The following is a 12334-nucleotide window of genomic DNA, read 5'->3' on the forward strand; positions in this document are numbered from 1 at the left end:
AAGAAGAGAAATGATCATGCCTAAATTTGTAGAAGCATAAAATGGATTTAGAAAAAAGATGGGTAATACTTGAAAATAGTGATTTCTTTTGCTAATTTGAAATATATTTTAATCACTTGAGATATGTTGGCCTCTCTTATTTATGAAAAAGAGCACTGCTATTCTGAGTTATAGATAAAATAATTTAAGGAAAAAACCCATCAAAAATGTAATTAAACTATTGAGATAGGTAGTCTTCAGTACTGGTCAGATTATAGAAATAATCACTTTTTTTTAATCACAGTTACATCACTTACCCAACTTTTTGCTTCTATCTTTACTCTCCTGGTAAAATCATTATGTGTTTAAAGGGAGAGAGAACAAAACAGGTAAAGCTGCAGCAAAAGGTACAAGGATACAGTCCCTTCCTGGAAACAGGATTTTGTGGCGAACCATTTCTCCCATAATGCATCCCACAGACCATATATCCACTAGAACAGGAGAGAGGGAGGTGAAGAAAAGGGAGGAAAGTAAAGTTAACTAAGATAATTGATCTCTGAAGGAGGAGGAAAAAGAACAGTTTGATTAGAAGGTACAAATTTTTGTCTCCCACCAAAAGTTGGCCAAAAAGGTGAATTAAAACCAGCACTGTAATATGACATAAACCATGTCTAGTAGAAGAACTCAAGTTTTAAAAATTACTTTGTGAGTGTCTTAGATTATCCTTCAGTGCCACAAAGTGGTAACGTGGACAAGCACCAGCTCAACCAAACTTATCTCCGTGTCAGGTGACAGCTCAAAGCCACCAAAGGGTTTTCAATGTCATTCTCTGGAGGAAGAGAAAATAATCTCAATCAAATCTTAGGGGTGGCTCTTTCCACTTTCTATTCTACCCAATTACATGGAATAAGGCAACTAGAGATCATCTTTTTTTGGTCCAAAATAAGGTACATGCTGCCAAATCCAAGAAACTAGGAAATGGCTGAAACTATGGTTTAAAGGCAGAAGTATTAATGACTTCTTTTACTAATTCGAAATATATTTTAATCACTTGAGAAATGTTGGCCTCTCTTATTTGTGAAAAACAACACTGCTATTTTGAATTATAGACAATAAAATAATTTAAGAAGAATAAAAAAACACTGAAAATTTAATTAAGTCCTAATATTCAGGACTTAATTTTTCCTTCAGAAGTTACTCTTATAAATATCAGTTTGAGTTCCTTTTTGATATATCTCAAGAAAAAAGATGTATAATTAATTTGCACATGTATAAAGGAGTCATGAAGGAAACAGAGTATTAATGGTGTTAAAAAGTTGTTATGCACATATGTTGGTTTTCATTGCCATGCTTGTTAACGAAACATACTTCACCTTCTCTTACTAATCTTTACCCTCTTCCAACTAGCTTTTTAGTAAGGATGAAGGGAATTGGGCAAAAACATTAGGCTAAAACGCTCCTTGAGGAAGGAAGGCAGGGTTCGGTGCACAGGAGAGCTGGCATGCCTGATGTGGGAGCAAGCGGGATTTTGTGCATGATAACCCTCATCCCACACGTGGGTGAGAGCAGCACAAGGGTGGTAGGTATGCTTTCTCCACGGATCCAGAGAAGCCAAAAAACGGAGGCAGAAACTTGCAATCCTTTCTAGTGAGGGAAGGACAAGGGATGCAATCACATGCCATCTGTGTTCAGCAAAGATCTGAAAATCATTAATAGCAAATTCAGACTTCCCTACAGATTTTTGTAGATTCTTGAATTTTTAAAATTGGTTCCCACTTTGATATTTTTTTTTAATATGAAGAATATATACAACTATCTGCTTTTCCAAATAAGTTAGATGTAGTATTGCCTTGGAACAGGATTAGATTTTTTTCCTCCTCCAAGTCAAAAGGAAACAGAACTCTGCCACTGTTCACCACAGTAAGCCTGACCTTCCTGAGAACTTTTTCGCTTCCTCTGCACAAATGCACAAAAGTATTGGCTCTCCTCTAATCTGGAAGGAGCATGAGAAATTTTTCAAAATTTTGGTGGCCAGGGAATTTTCATAAAAGTACTCTGTAGCACCTACACATAAAAATACAATAATAATTATTTCTATAGAACTTACAGCTTTCCAATAACTTAATAGAATAAAGTATCAAAATAAGCATGAAAGGTATATTAAGTATACATTTACAATTCTACTTTAAAAGTTTTATTTCCTGAATATGTTGGATTTTTTTAATACACCTCATTACTTGTTAGGACTATTCTTTCAAAATAATATAGTGCAGTGCTTTCTAATAAGTATTTTTATAAATCTTCATTTTAATAAAATCAAATTGTACTATATTTTGAAGATTCTTTCTACCTTTTCTTTGCAAGTGTTTATGAATACTAGATTTTCTTTATGAAAGCAGCAGTGTAAAGTTTAATATTTTTCTCTCTGTATGGTTTCAGAATTTATAAAAGCTTACCAGGTAATTACTACCTTAACTATTACTTACAGAACAGTATGTATCCAACTTGAACAATTTGGATTATTATAAAATGACTATGCATTGAGCATGTGTGAAGATTCTTGCTCCGAGGATTTGTGGTATCTTTTTGTTTGTCTTTTCTTAGGACTAGAGACATCAGTTTAAGACATGACATAAAGCCAAATGGTAAAATGCAATAGATGGATTTCTTCCTGTTTAAATATGAAGAATGTATACTTCTTCATACATTGAAGCTGAGCTGCCTTCTAAATATCAGTGTTTCTGAAGATCTACAGCATGCGTGCTCATCAGTATCCATACAACTGTTTAATCAGACTCTTATTTTTCATTCTTTCAAGTTATAACATGTCAATGTTCTTCTAGTTATGCATGCTTCTTAGAAGCATCCTTCATGTTGATTCTTCTTAGTAATAATTTTTGAAAACTTCTGAATATGAAGGCTGGTAGCCCTATTTTAAAAAATTCATATACATGAGAGAGAACACTGCTCTTGACATACTTAGTTTCTTTACAGTTTCTGTGGCTGCTACTCAGAGGCATCCTTACCGTTCTCCTTGTAGCCCATTCCCAGAATGACCTCGGGGGCCCGGTAATAACGTGTTACCACATAGGGAGTCATCATGAAGCTTGTGCCTGCTGTTCTGGCCAGCCCAAAGTCTAGGATTTTCAATGTACAATCAGACTTGACTACAATGTTACTTGGTTTTAAGTCCTGACAATAAGAACAAGAGAAGAAATTAAAAACTAACATCAAATGGCACATGTGATGTCCATCTACTCAATCAACATGGCAGTCTTGCAATAGCACTGATGGGCCTCCCCACTGACTGTAGAGCCCTATGTAAAGCCAAACAGTACTGCCCCAAGGAAGCTTAAAATTAGGTCTGGGATTTTTTGTTTCAATATCCTCAGGAAGTTTTTTAAACTCAGAAGATAATTGCATCATTTTTACAATTTTTGGCTCATCTTGGGAAGAAGTTTTTAGGAAAAAAAGAATCATCGATTGTCATCTGTTAAGTTTATCTTTACAGCAACATAAGCCTTTTAGTTTATATTTCATTTCTAGGCCTGACAGAAGAGCAGATCAGGGCAGCTGTGTTTATGGGACCAGGAACAAACAGTGGAAAGGAGTTGTCTTGTTTCAGCTGCACATATGACCTCTGCCAATCAGAATTTCTGAGAAGTCTCATAAGCTGACTTTCAGTGAGCTGAAACAAAATATTAAACAAAATCAGCTACAGTGTGCTTGCTACATGTTTCCTCCTACACGTTAGTGAGCTATATGCTTATTCTGTAGTAAAATAAATGAAGTACATTATATTTAACCAAGCTCCCCTACCTAAAGAACGTAACCTACAGTTGCTCTTTGTCTTCTCCACAAGCACCTTCATTATAATTCTGGACTGTGTTCTTACCCTGTGGATAATCCCAGCAGAGTGAAGGTGCTTGATGCCACACAACATTTGGTATAGTAGGTACGACATTCGCTCGTGGTCTAACTCCATCTGAATGACCTGACACAAGTTAGCATCCATCAGTTCCATCACTAAGTAACTGCAAGGTAAATCCACATCGTTAGTTTCAAATCACAAGACCCACGAAGTCCTTCAAACAAGTCGGAATCCTCTCCTAAATCTTGAAGTCTCCCAAACTTCCCAGCTCAACCTCTGATCGAATTAAGAATACGAAAACCGCGCAAGTATTGCATGCGTGATAGCCGTGGTAACTCTACCACCAAGGTGCTAATAGAGGTAGCATTTACGGGTGTGTGGTTGCTATTTGTGTAGTTTCTCCCTTCATTTTGTTCTCAACTTTACCCTGAATTCCCTGAACTCTTTCCTGAGTATTAATGTCAGGAAATTGTAATTTTTCTTATTACAAATAAGAAAAAAATTTCAGAATAGAATTTTCCATTAAATGCAGTGTATCTGTGTTAAAAAAAAAAAAAGACAACATGTTGTGATTCACTTATAGTCACTATATTCCTGGTAATTTTTTTTGCACAAAATCTAAGACACCACCAAAATAGATTAAGGATGATTTTTTTTTATCATGTCCACCATTAATATTTCTCAAAGTAAACTGACTCATTCTAGAAAGCTCACAAAATACATTAAAAATAAATACAAATAAAGAGTAACTAGCAAGCCTTCCTTGATTCTGATTGAACCAAGAACATGGGACAGCAAAACACAAAGAACCCGAAGGCCAGAAAATAGCAGAACTGTCTTTCCAGGAAGAAACACCAGAAAATGAGATTTGCGGGATCCCTTTCATTTGCTGGCAGTTCTTGAGGGATTTCATTCATTTGACTCCTGGCAATGTCACTTGTGTTATTTGGATGTTATACTCCCGCTTCCTTCATGAGTTGTGTTACTTACACATCTTGGAACTCCTCCAATGTTTTCTGGGGTGTGAAGACATTTAATAAACTAATAATCTGAGAAGAGACAGTGGGATGGGAGGAGAGAGAGAAAAAGGGAGAAAAATAATTATTTGAAAAGCATGTTTAAACAAGGACTTATTCCATTCAAAGTCACATATTAGTACTATGATGGAAATAGAAAAGTTGGAAAATTTTTCTAGAACTGTCTCATAGAAAAATGTACTCAGAAAGGATATATGATCTGTCTTCGGTAAAATGTGATTAAAAAGCTCAAATTCTTAAGCAGAAGAGTCAGAGAAGGTACATAGTTGTAATATTGCTCTAGAGTGTGGTTCTCCTTGGTAAATACAAGGTGATAATACAATTAAACAAAAAAGGAGAAAAAAACATGTAAGGAAAGTTAAGCATCAGTGAAATACCCAGCAGGACATGGCAAGCCTATGTGAAAGGGTTGTGCACGCTAAATTGCTTCAGTGGTGTCCAACTCTCTGTGACCCCATGGCCTATAGCCTGCCAGGCTCCTCTGTCCATGGGATTCTTCAGGCATGAATACTGGAGTGGGTTGCCATTCTACTCCAGGGGATCTTCCCAACCCATGGATTGAACCAGCATCTCTTATGGATTCTTCACCACTAGTGCTACCTGGGAAGCCCATGTCTTCCTCCAAATGAAAAGTTTGCTTACTACGTAAAGGAGATGTTCTAAGTCAGGAGGTATTCTAAGTCAAGATTTTTCATGTGTTGTTACTTTAGTTTCTTTTGCGCCTACTTCATTCACACTCCAGTACTATTTAAACTAAAACTCCAATGGTATGTGTGGGGAAAGGTATGTCTTACATGATATCAATGATGAATTTAAAGACAAATGTACTTTTTTAAAGTTATTAAAATTCTGGTTTTTGAACTTTTTTGTTCTCCTGCTTTATTTAATATATTAGACAGTAAACAGAACAAGTAAACTTTAAAAGGAGAAAACCTTTGTCTTATGCAACTCAATTGCATACACAAGTTACTCAAAATTTTCTTTCAGCTAAATATTCTGTATTAATGTGCCAGTGGGAAATAAAAATAAAAACATAGAAAGCAATACTCTACTCATCAAATAGATGCAACCATTTAACAAAAATAAGTGGAAGATTTATACATCTTTGGGGTCGCTAGGAGTTGGGCACAACTGAGCGACTTTACTTTCACTTTTCACTTTCATGCATTGGAGAAGGAAATGGCAACCCACACCAGTGTTCTTGCCTGGAGAATCCCAGGGACGGGGGAGCCTGGTGGGCTGACATCTATGGGGTCACACAGAGTCAGACACGACTGAAGCGACTTAGCAGCAGTAGCAGCAGCAAAACATGAACTAATGAATTGCAATAAAGTTCATAAGTGGTACACAAACAAGAAGTAATAAACAAAACAAAATCATTTTCAACATCTGAGGAACGCAGTCAATTTAGGGAATGATTTAGGTCTTCAGTAGTTTTCATTTGTTGATAAATTACTGAAAAAAAAATCACAATACTATTCAATGCATATATATATATATAGAGAGAGAGAACCTGGTTGTCTACAGTCCATGGGGTTGCTAAGAGTCGGACATGACTGAAGTGAGTTAGCACACATACACAGGTATATGTACATGGTGATGGTTGTATCAAAAAACAAGACGATCTATTCTGAAGCAACCTTGCAGTATGGAATATGCACATAGAAATAAAAGTGTTTCAAAATATTTTCAAACTTGTAATTAAAGCGCTTTGTTATTCTGTATACTTAGTTATGGTTTGTGTTGAAAAATGTCTCCAGATCTCTTTGGAACATATATTGTGAGCCTGTTTTTATATTACTTCATCAATCTTAGAAAGTAATTTATTTTGCGTGTGTGCCAAGTTGCTTCAGTCATGTCAGATTCTTTGTGACCCTATAAACTATAGCTCACCAGGCTCCTCTGTACATGGGATTCTCCAAGCAAGAATCCTGGAGTGGGTTGCCATGCCCTCCTCCAGGGGATTTTCCCAATCAAACAATTTATTTTGATATTTGTTCAAATGAAAACATTAGTGACTGTGTATAGGACACACACACACAAACATACAAACAACTCTTAAAGATGAAAAAGTGCTAATCGATATTATCTGGTGAATAGATAATCTAGATAATCTAAATTTATAGAAAATAGCATTACAATTTTAAATAAATCAAGGTTTATTACTTTAAAAGGTAAACTCCCAACTATATATTATTGTATTCCTTTTTACCATGCCCTTGTTGTAACACCTTCATTGTGTTTGATTTTCCTTTAGAATTTCTCCTCTGTTCTTCCTTTGATCCCTTGTAAATCCTAATTCTTATTAATAACCAATTAAAAATCTTGTCTTTAGAAACAGATCATCACAGGTATTTCCATTTTAGTTCGACAGTTTTCAGGCAGGAATGTGATTTGGTTCCTTTTTATGCTAGCATCTTAAGCTGCACAGATATGAATCAGTGACCCCACTATCACACCAGCAATCACTTCCTAGAAGGGTGTTCATTTTCTAAACAGATTGTCTTCTTTATTATTAAAAATTTAATTGGCATAATTTCAATATTTTACATTACTTTCCACAGCATTAACAGAGTTCTGCATTCTGACTGCTTTTAGTTAGTATTATAAGCACTAATGTAGAATTTACATTTAGTTGTAAGTGAACTTCCTCTCTAGTAACAAGTTCTAGAAATTTATTTCCATAGGCTTATATACATACATATATACAAACCTATGTACATACACAGATAAATGGAGTAGCATATCAGATGCCATTTAAAATCATTGTTTCAATTTGGAAATCCTTTTCCGATATCATAAACACGAACCCCCATAGTCCAGTCAAGATTGGGGAATATGAGTCCCTCAAATTGGCAAAGTAAGCAGGACTTTCTCCACCATGTCTTTATTGCATTATAAGGGCTGGAAGAAGGGTTAGGGAAATATAAATATACGAAAACAAAAACTATCAAAACTTCCCATGTAGTTGCTTCATCATTTCTGTCCATCCATCTTCCACTGCCTGTGGTATTTCTCATCCTCTTTGCTATCATAAAAATAGATTGCATTGATCATGTGGTTAATCTTGCTCCTGCCTTTACTTATCGTACTCAAAGAAGAAATTACATTAGCAGAATGATTTTTCTTAGGAATCATCCTTTCTGTCATTTTTATATTCCTTCCTAGTAGTATCATGTTCCTTGCCTGGCCAAACTAGAGATGAGCTCACACTTCATAAAATTTCTCTTTCTTAGTAAGGCCTTTCCTGCTCAACCTATTTATAAAAGAGTTACCCTATCCACTCTGCACTGACCAGTAGTTTTTCTCTTCCTTCTTTGCTTTGTTTTACCTGATAGACATTCTATACATAGATAGGCCTATTCTGCAGACTGCCTTTCTCTCCTCAGTAGAACATGAGAATCACTTGGGCAGTGACTGGTCTCTCTTATCTTCACCGCTGTATTCTTAGCATCTAGAGCGCAATCTAGACCTGGCACTTTTATTCAGTTAACAAGTATTTGTCAAGTAACTGAACTAAAAACTCATCAGAGTAGAGAAATTGAGGAAAAAAGAAACACTATCATTGGGCCTAAATCCTTATATTTTTATTTCAAATATCTTTCAACTATATACACTCATATATTTGCTGCTACTTAGCATCTTATGACAAATTCACCTATTTATAAAAGTGTACTCATAATTTCATATATTCTGTGATTTGACTCATATTCAAGAAGAACTTTGTAAGCAGTTAATATTACAGTTTTATAGTAATAATCTATTTTATTACGTTTATATGTAACAAAATATATACTATATTTATTATGATTTATTTATTAATATTGTCTCTATTAAAAGAAGAATTATCTCCCATTTATCCTTACTAAGAAGAACAGGAGCACAGGAAGAATTCTAGAGGCCTTTACTGGTGGTTGAAGATTATACTCTGAAGTGCAGAAAGCTCTATAATGGTGCTCCCTACTGAGTTTCAATGCAAAATGCTTTTATTTTTTGTGGCTGCATGCAAGACATGTGGGATCTTAGTTCTTCACTGCAGTGGAAGCACAGAGTCTTAACCACTTGACCTCCAAAGAAGTCCCTGAGCAATGTTCTTGAACAAACCTGTTCTGAATGCTTTGCAGATATGTCTCTGCACCTTTGCCCCATCCTACCAAAAGCAACATGCCAAAGCACAGTGTGTACACGGAACAGTTGGCGGCCACTGCCAGACTATAGCTAAAAGTAAAAGGAGATAAAAATCTTCACCTGTTAATAATTAAATTTAAATTGTTGTAAAGAAATATAGCATATTGTTCTTTAAGATATTTTTGGTTTTTGTTTGGTTTTTCTGGAGTTTTTTTTTTTTCTGGAAATGCATGAAGTTTTCTGGTTAATCTAGAGTAAGAAAACCAAATATCGTTAATTTTTAAAATTAATTAATTTATTTTAATTGGAGGCTAATTACTTTACAATATTGTGGTGGTTTTTGCCATACATTGACATGAATCAGCCACTGGTGTACATGTGTCCCCTATCCCGAACCCCCCCTCCCACTGCCCTCCCTATCCCATCCCTCTGTGTTTTCCCAGGGCACTGACTTTGAGTGCCCTGTTTCATGCATCCAATGGTTAACTTCTTAACAGGGAAATATCTATCCAATTCAGTCCTTCCATGCCATATGGTTTTCAGATGATTTTTAAGCAGAAAGCTACCGTGAGGACAATGAAAGCAAATGTAGCATATGGGCAGGATAAACAGTCTTAAGAGGCAAAAATTGCAAAGTAAAGAAAGCTTTTCCCACTCAAGTTGGCATACTGATCTTCTCTTCCCAATCTCACCACCTCCCACCAGCAGCAGTTTAAAATACCAACTCACGTTTTTATGATTCACACACTTCATGAGGACCAGCTCCCGGTAGGCTCTCTTGGCATGCGTTTGGTTCTGAAAGGGTCTGCTGAGCTTCTTAATGGCCACATTTCTGTCAAGAACAGCATCGTATGCAGCGCTGCAGAGACCCAAGAGCAATCCAGAATTAAGAACAAAGGAGCCCTTACAGTTCCTACCTACCGAGCTAAGGGTATGGATAAGGAAAACATCAGTTTAGAATCCTACTCAAATACCTGCTTCTCAAGGCACATGTCAATCAACTGTAAATAAAAACATAAGAGTGATTAGTATAGAAACCTTCTACTTGCTAGGGGAAAAAAAGGGTATCTTGCTAAGAAAACAGCATGTAATTGCATCACTGAGTTGGGGACAAAAGAAGAAAGAAAAGTGCTCAACTTTCCCACTAGCCACGTGACTGTGGCAAGGCATTTAATCTCAAGGGGCTTGAATTTCTCATCTATTAATATGTGATATTTGCTATAAAACTTTATTGTTCTTTGATTATTTTAAGTAGACATTCATTTTTCCCCATTCACAGGAACCAGTTTTTAAGGCATGATGCTAATTGCCTTGAATGCACAGGTGGGCTGATGTTCCAAGTACACTCATTAATGATAACAGAGCTTGAAATACAGAATGTAATCAGAGAGAATTTCAGAAGCATAAATAACTGCATTTAAATACAAAGACAGAAATGAATGCTACTAACATTTGAAGCTTTCAAACCATTTAAGAATAATTTACCATGCTTTATGTTTTTGCCATAAGCAAAGTATATGGGTCTAGGGGTCAATGAGGAAGTGAGTCTCTTCTTGCTATTACATCTAATTAGCCCACTTACGAAGTTTTTTCCATCCCTGCAAATTTGGATTGTACCAGATTTTGTCTTAGTTTCCAGGAAGGAAGGCAGTAACCAGTATCCTACTGATATATTGTATTGGAAATGACATTAACCATGTAGAGCTCCAGTCTCTACACTAAAAGATAAAGAAAATGATTGCTGTGTTACAGGATGACAGACTTACAAGATAAGTTTGGACACAGCCTTAGAGTTCATCTGGTCCATGCCTGCATATATATTTATTCCTCTCCAAAATATCTTCATCAAATTTTGACCAGTCTCTGCTTGTGCAGCTTCAAACACCTGGGCTCCTAGACAAAAGGGCAACCCACTCTGTCGCTGGACAATTTCAAGGGTTAGAAATGTCATCATTCTAATGAACAGAATGGTCTCTTTGATTTCTAATAACTACGTTCAGCCTTGCCTTCCAGGGCAACTCAAAATAAAGTCCTCCCTTTTCATCATGTTGTGCGGTGTTGTGCTTAGTTCCTCAGCGGATCCCGACTCTTTGAGACCCTATGGACTGTAGCCCACCAGGCTCCTCTGTTCATGGAATTCTCCAGACAAGAATACTGGAGTGGGTTGCTGTGCCCTCCTCCAGGACTTTTCATCATGACAGACCTATAGTGACTGAAATCCACTAAAGACCCTACTCAATCTCTGGCCTAATCTATCAGCACTCAGTAAGCACTCAATAACTCCTAGCTTTCCTTACCACCCCCCCCCCCCCCCCCCCCCCCCCCCCCCCCCCCCGCCAAGTATTTTCTTTTTTGAGCTAAATATCACCAATGTCTTACTCCATTTGTCTGAATGTGATTTCAAGTCCTACTGCCATCTGGTCAGTTTCTGCTGAATATATTCCAGTCTGTCGATCTCTGAAAGTGACGTTGTTCCTCTAAGCATGTCATATCAGTGACGAGCAGAGAAAGGCTAACTCCTTCATACATTCACTTGCTCATTCATTCTGTTGACAGTTAATACAGCTGAGTCTGTCCTAGCTCCACTGATAAATGTATCACACACTATTGATTCACAGTGAACCTATGCTACTGTCTTCTTAAAATCTTATGTTGCTATTTGACTCTGTCTTTCAACACTGGTACTTCTATTCTTGTGTTTGATCTTGTTAACCTACCAATGGCAGCACAAGGAAAGGAAAGAGTCAAACGGGCCTTCATCTTATATGTAGTGTATAAGGGTAACAATAAGTCTGGAAATAGAGGAAGTGAAATTGCTTCCTGCAGATAAGAAATTGTATCAGCAGGAAACTGATCAGAACAGTCACCTTAAAGAGAAAGACTAAATTTAAAGTAAAAATAACTAAGATCAAGTCATTAAAATATTTAAAGAAAGAATAGCAATTAGTTATGTCAGCCTATGAAGGAGTTCAGTTTAGGTCAGTTCAGTTGCTCAGTCATGTCCAACTCTTTGCGACCCCATGAATCGTAGTATGTCAGGCCTCCCTGCCCATCAACAACTCCTGGAGTTTACCCAAACTCATGTCCATCGAGTTGGTGATACCATCCAGCCATCTCATCCTCTGTTGTCCCCTTCTCCTCCTGCCAGCAATCCTTCCCAGCATCAGGATCTTTTCAAATGAGTCAACTCTTCACATGAGGTGGCCAGAGTATTGGAGTCTCAGCTTCAGCATCAGTCCTTCCAAAGAACACCCAGGACTGATTTCTTTTAGGATGGACTGGTTGGATCTCGTTGCAGTCCAAGGAACTCTCAAGAGTC

At 36.8% G+C, this 12334-nt stretch overlaps 1 protein-coding gene across 11 annotated transcripts in view; it reads right to left on the reverse strand.

The window, feature by feature from the left end:
• MAPK10 (mitogen-activated protein kinase 10) overlaps positions 1–12334 on the reverse strand; it is a 417204-nt gene that overhangs the window by 100241 nt on the left and 304629 nt on the right. For 8 of the 11 annotated variants that reach the window (XM_042251606.2, XM_027971156.3, XM_027971154.3 and 5 more), the window contains 5 exons: positions 9745–9874; positions 4841–4899; positions 3875–4013; positions 3006–3171; positions 399–470 (listed from right to left, as the gene is read on the reverse strand). In XM_042251606.2, coding sequence (XP_042107540.1) covers positions 399–470; positions 3006–3171; positions 3875–4013; positions 4841–4899; positions 9745–9874 — 566 coding nt within the window. The remainder of the gene's footprint in view (positions 1–398; positions 471–3005; positions 3172–3874; positions 4014–4840; positions 4900–9744; positions 9875–12334) is intronic. The other 3 variants (XM_012180302.4, XM_042251608.2, XM_060417390.1) reach the window with 1 other exon arrangement.

This window comes from Ovis aries, chromosome 6, assembly GCF_016772045.2.
Source record: "Ovis aries strain OAR_USU_Benz2616 breed Rambouillet chromosome 6, ARS-UI_Ramb_v3.0, whole genome shotgun sequence".
Taxonomy (NCBI): domain Eukaryota; kingdom Metazoa; phylum Chordata; class Mammalia; order Artiodactyla; family Bovidae; genus Ovis; species Ovis aries.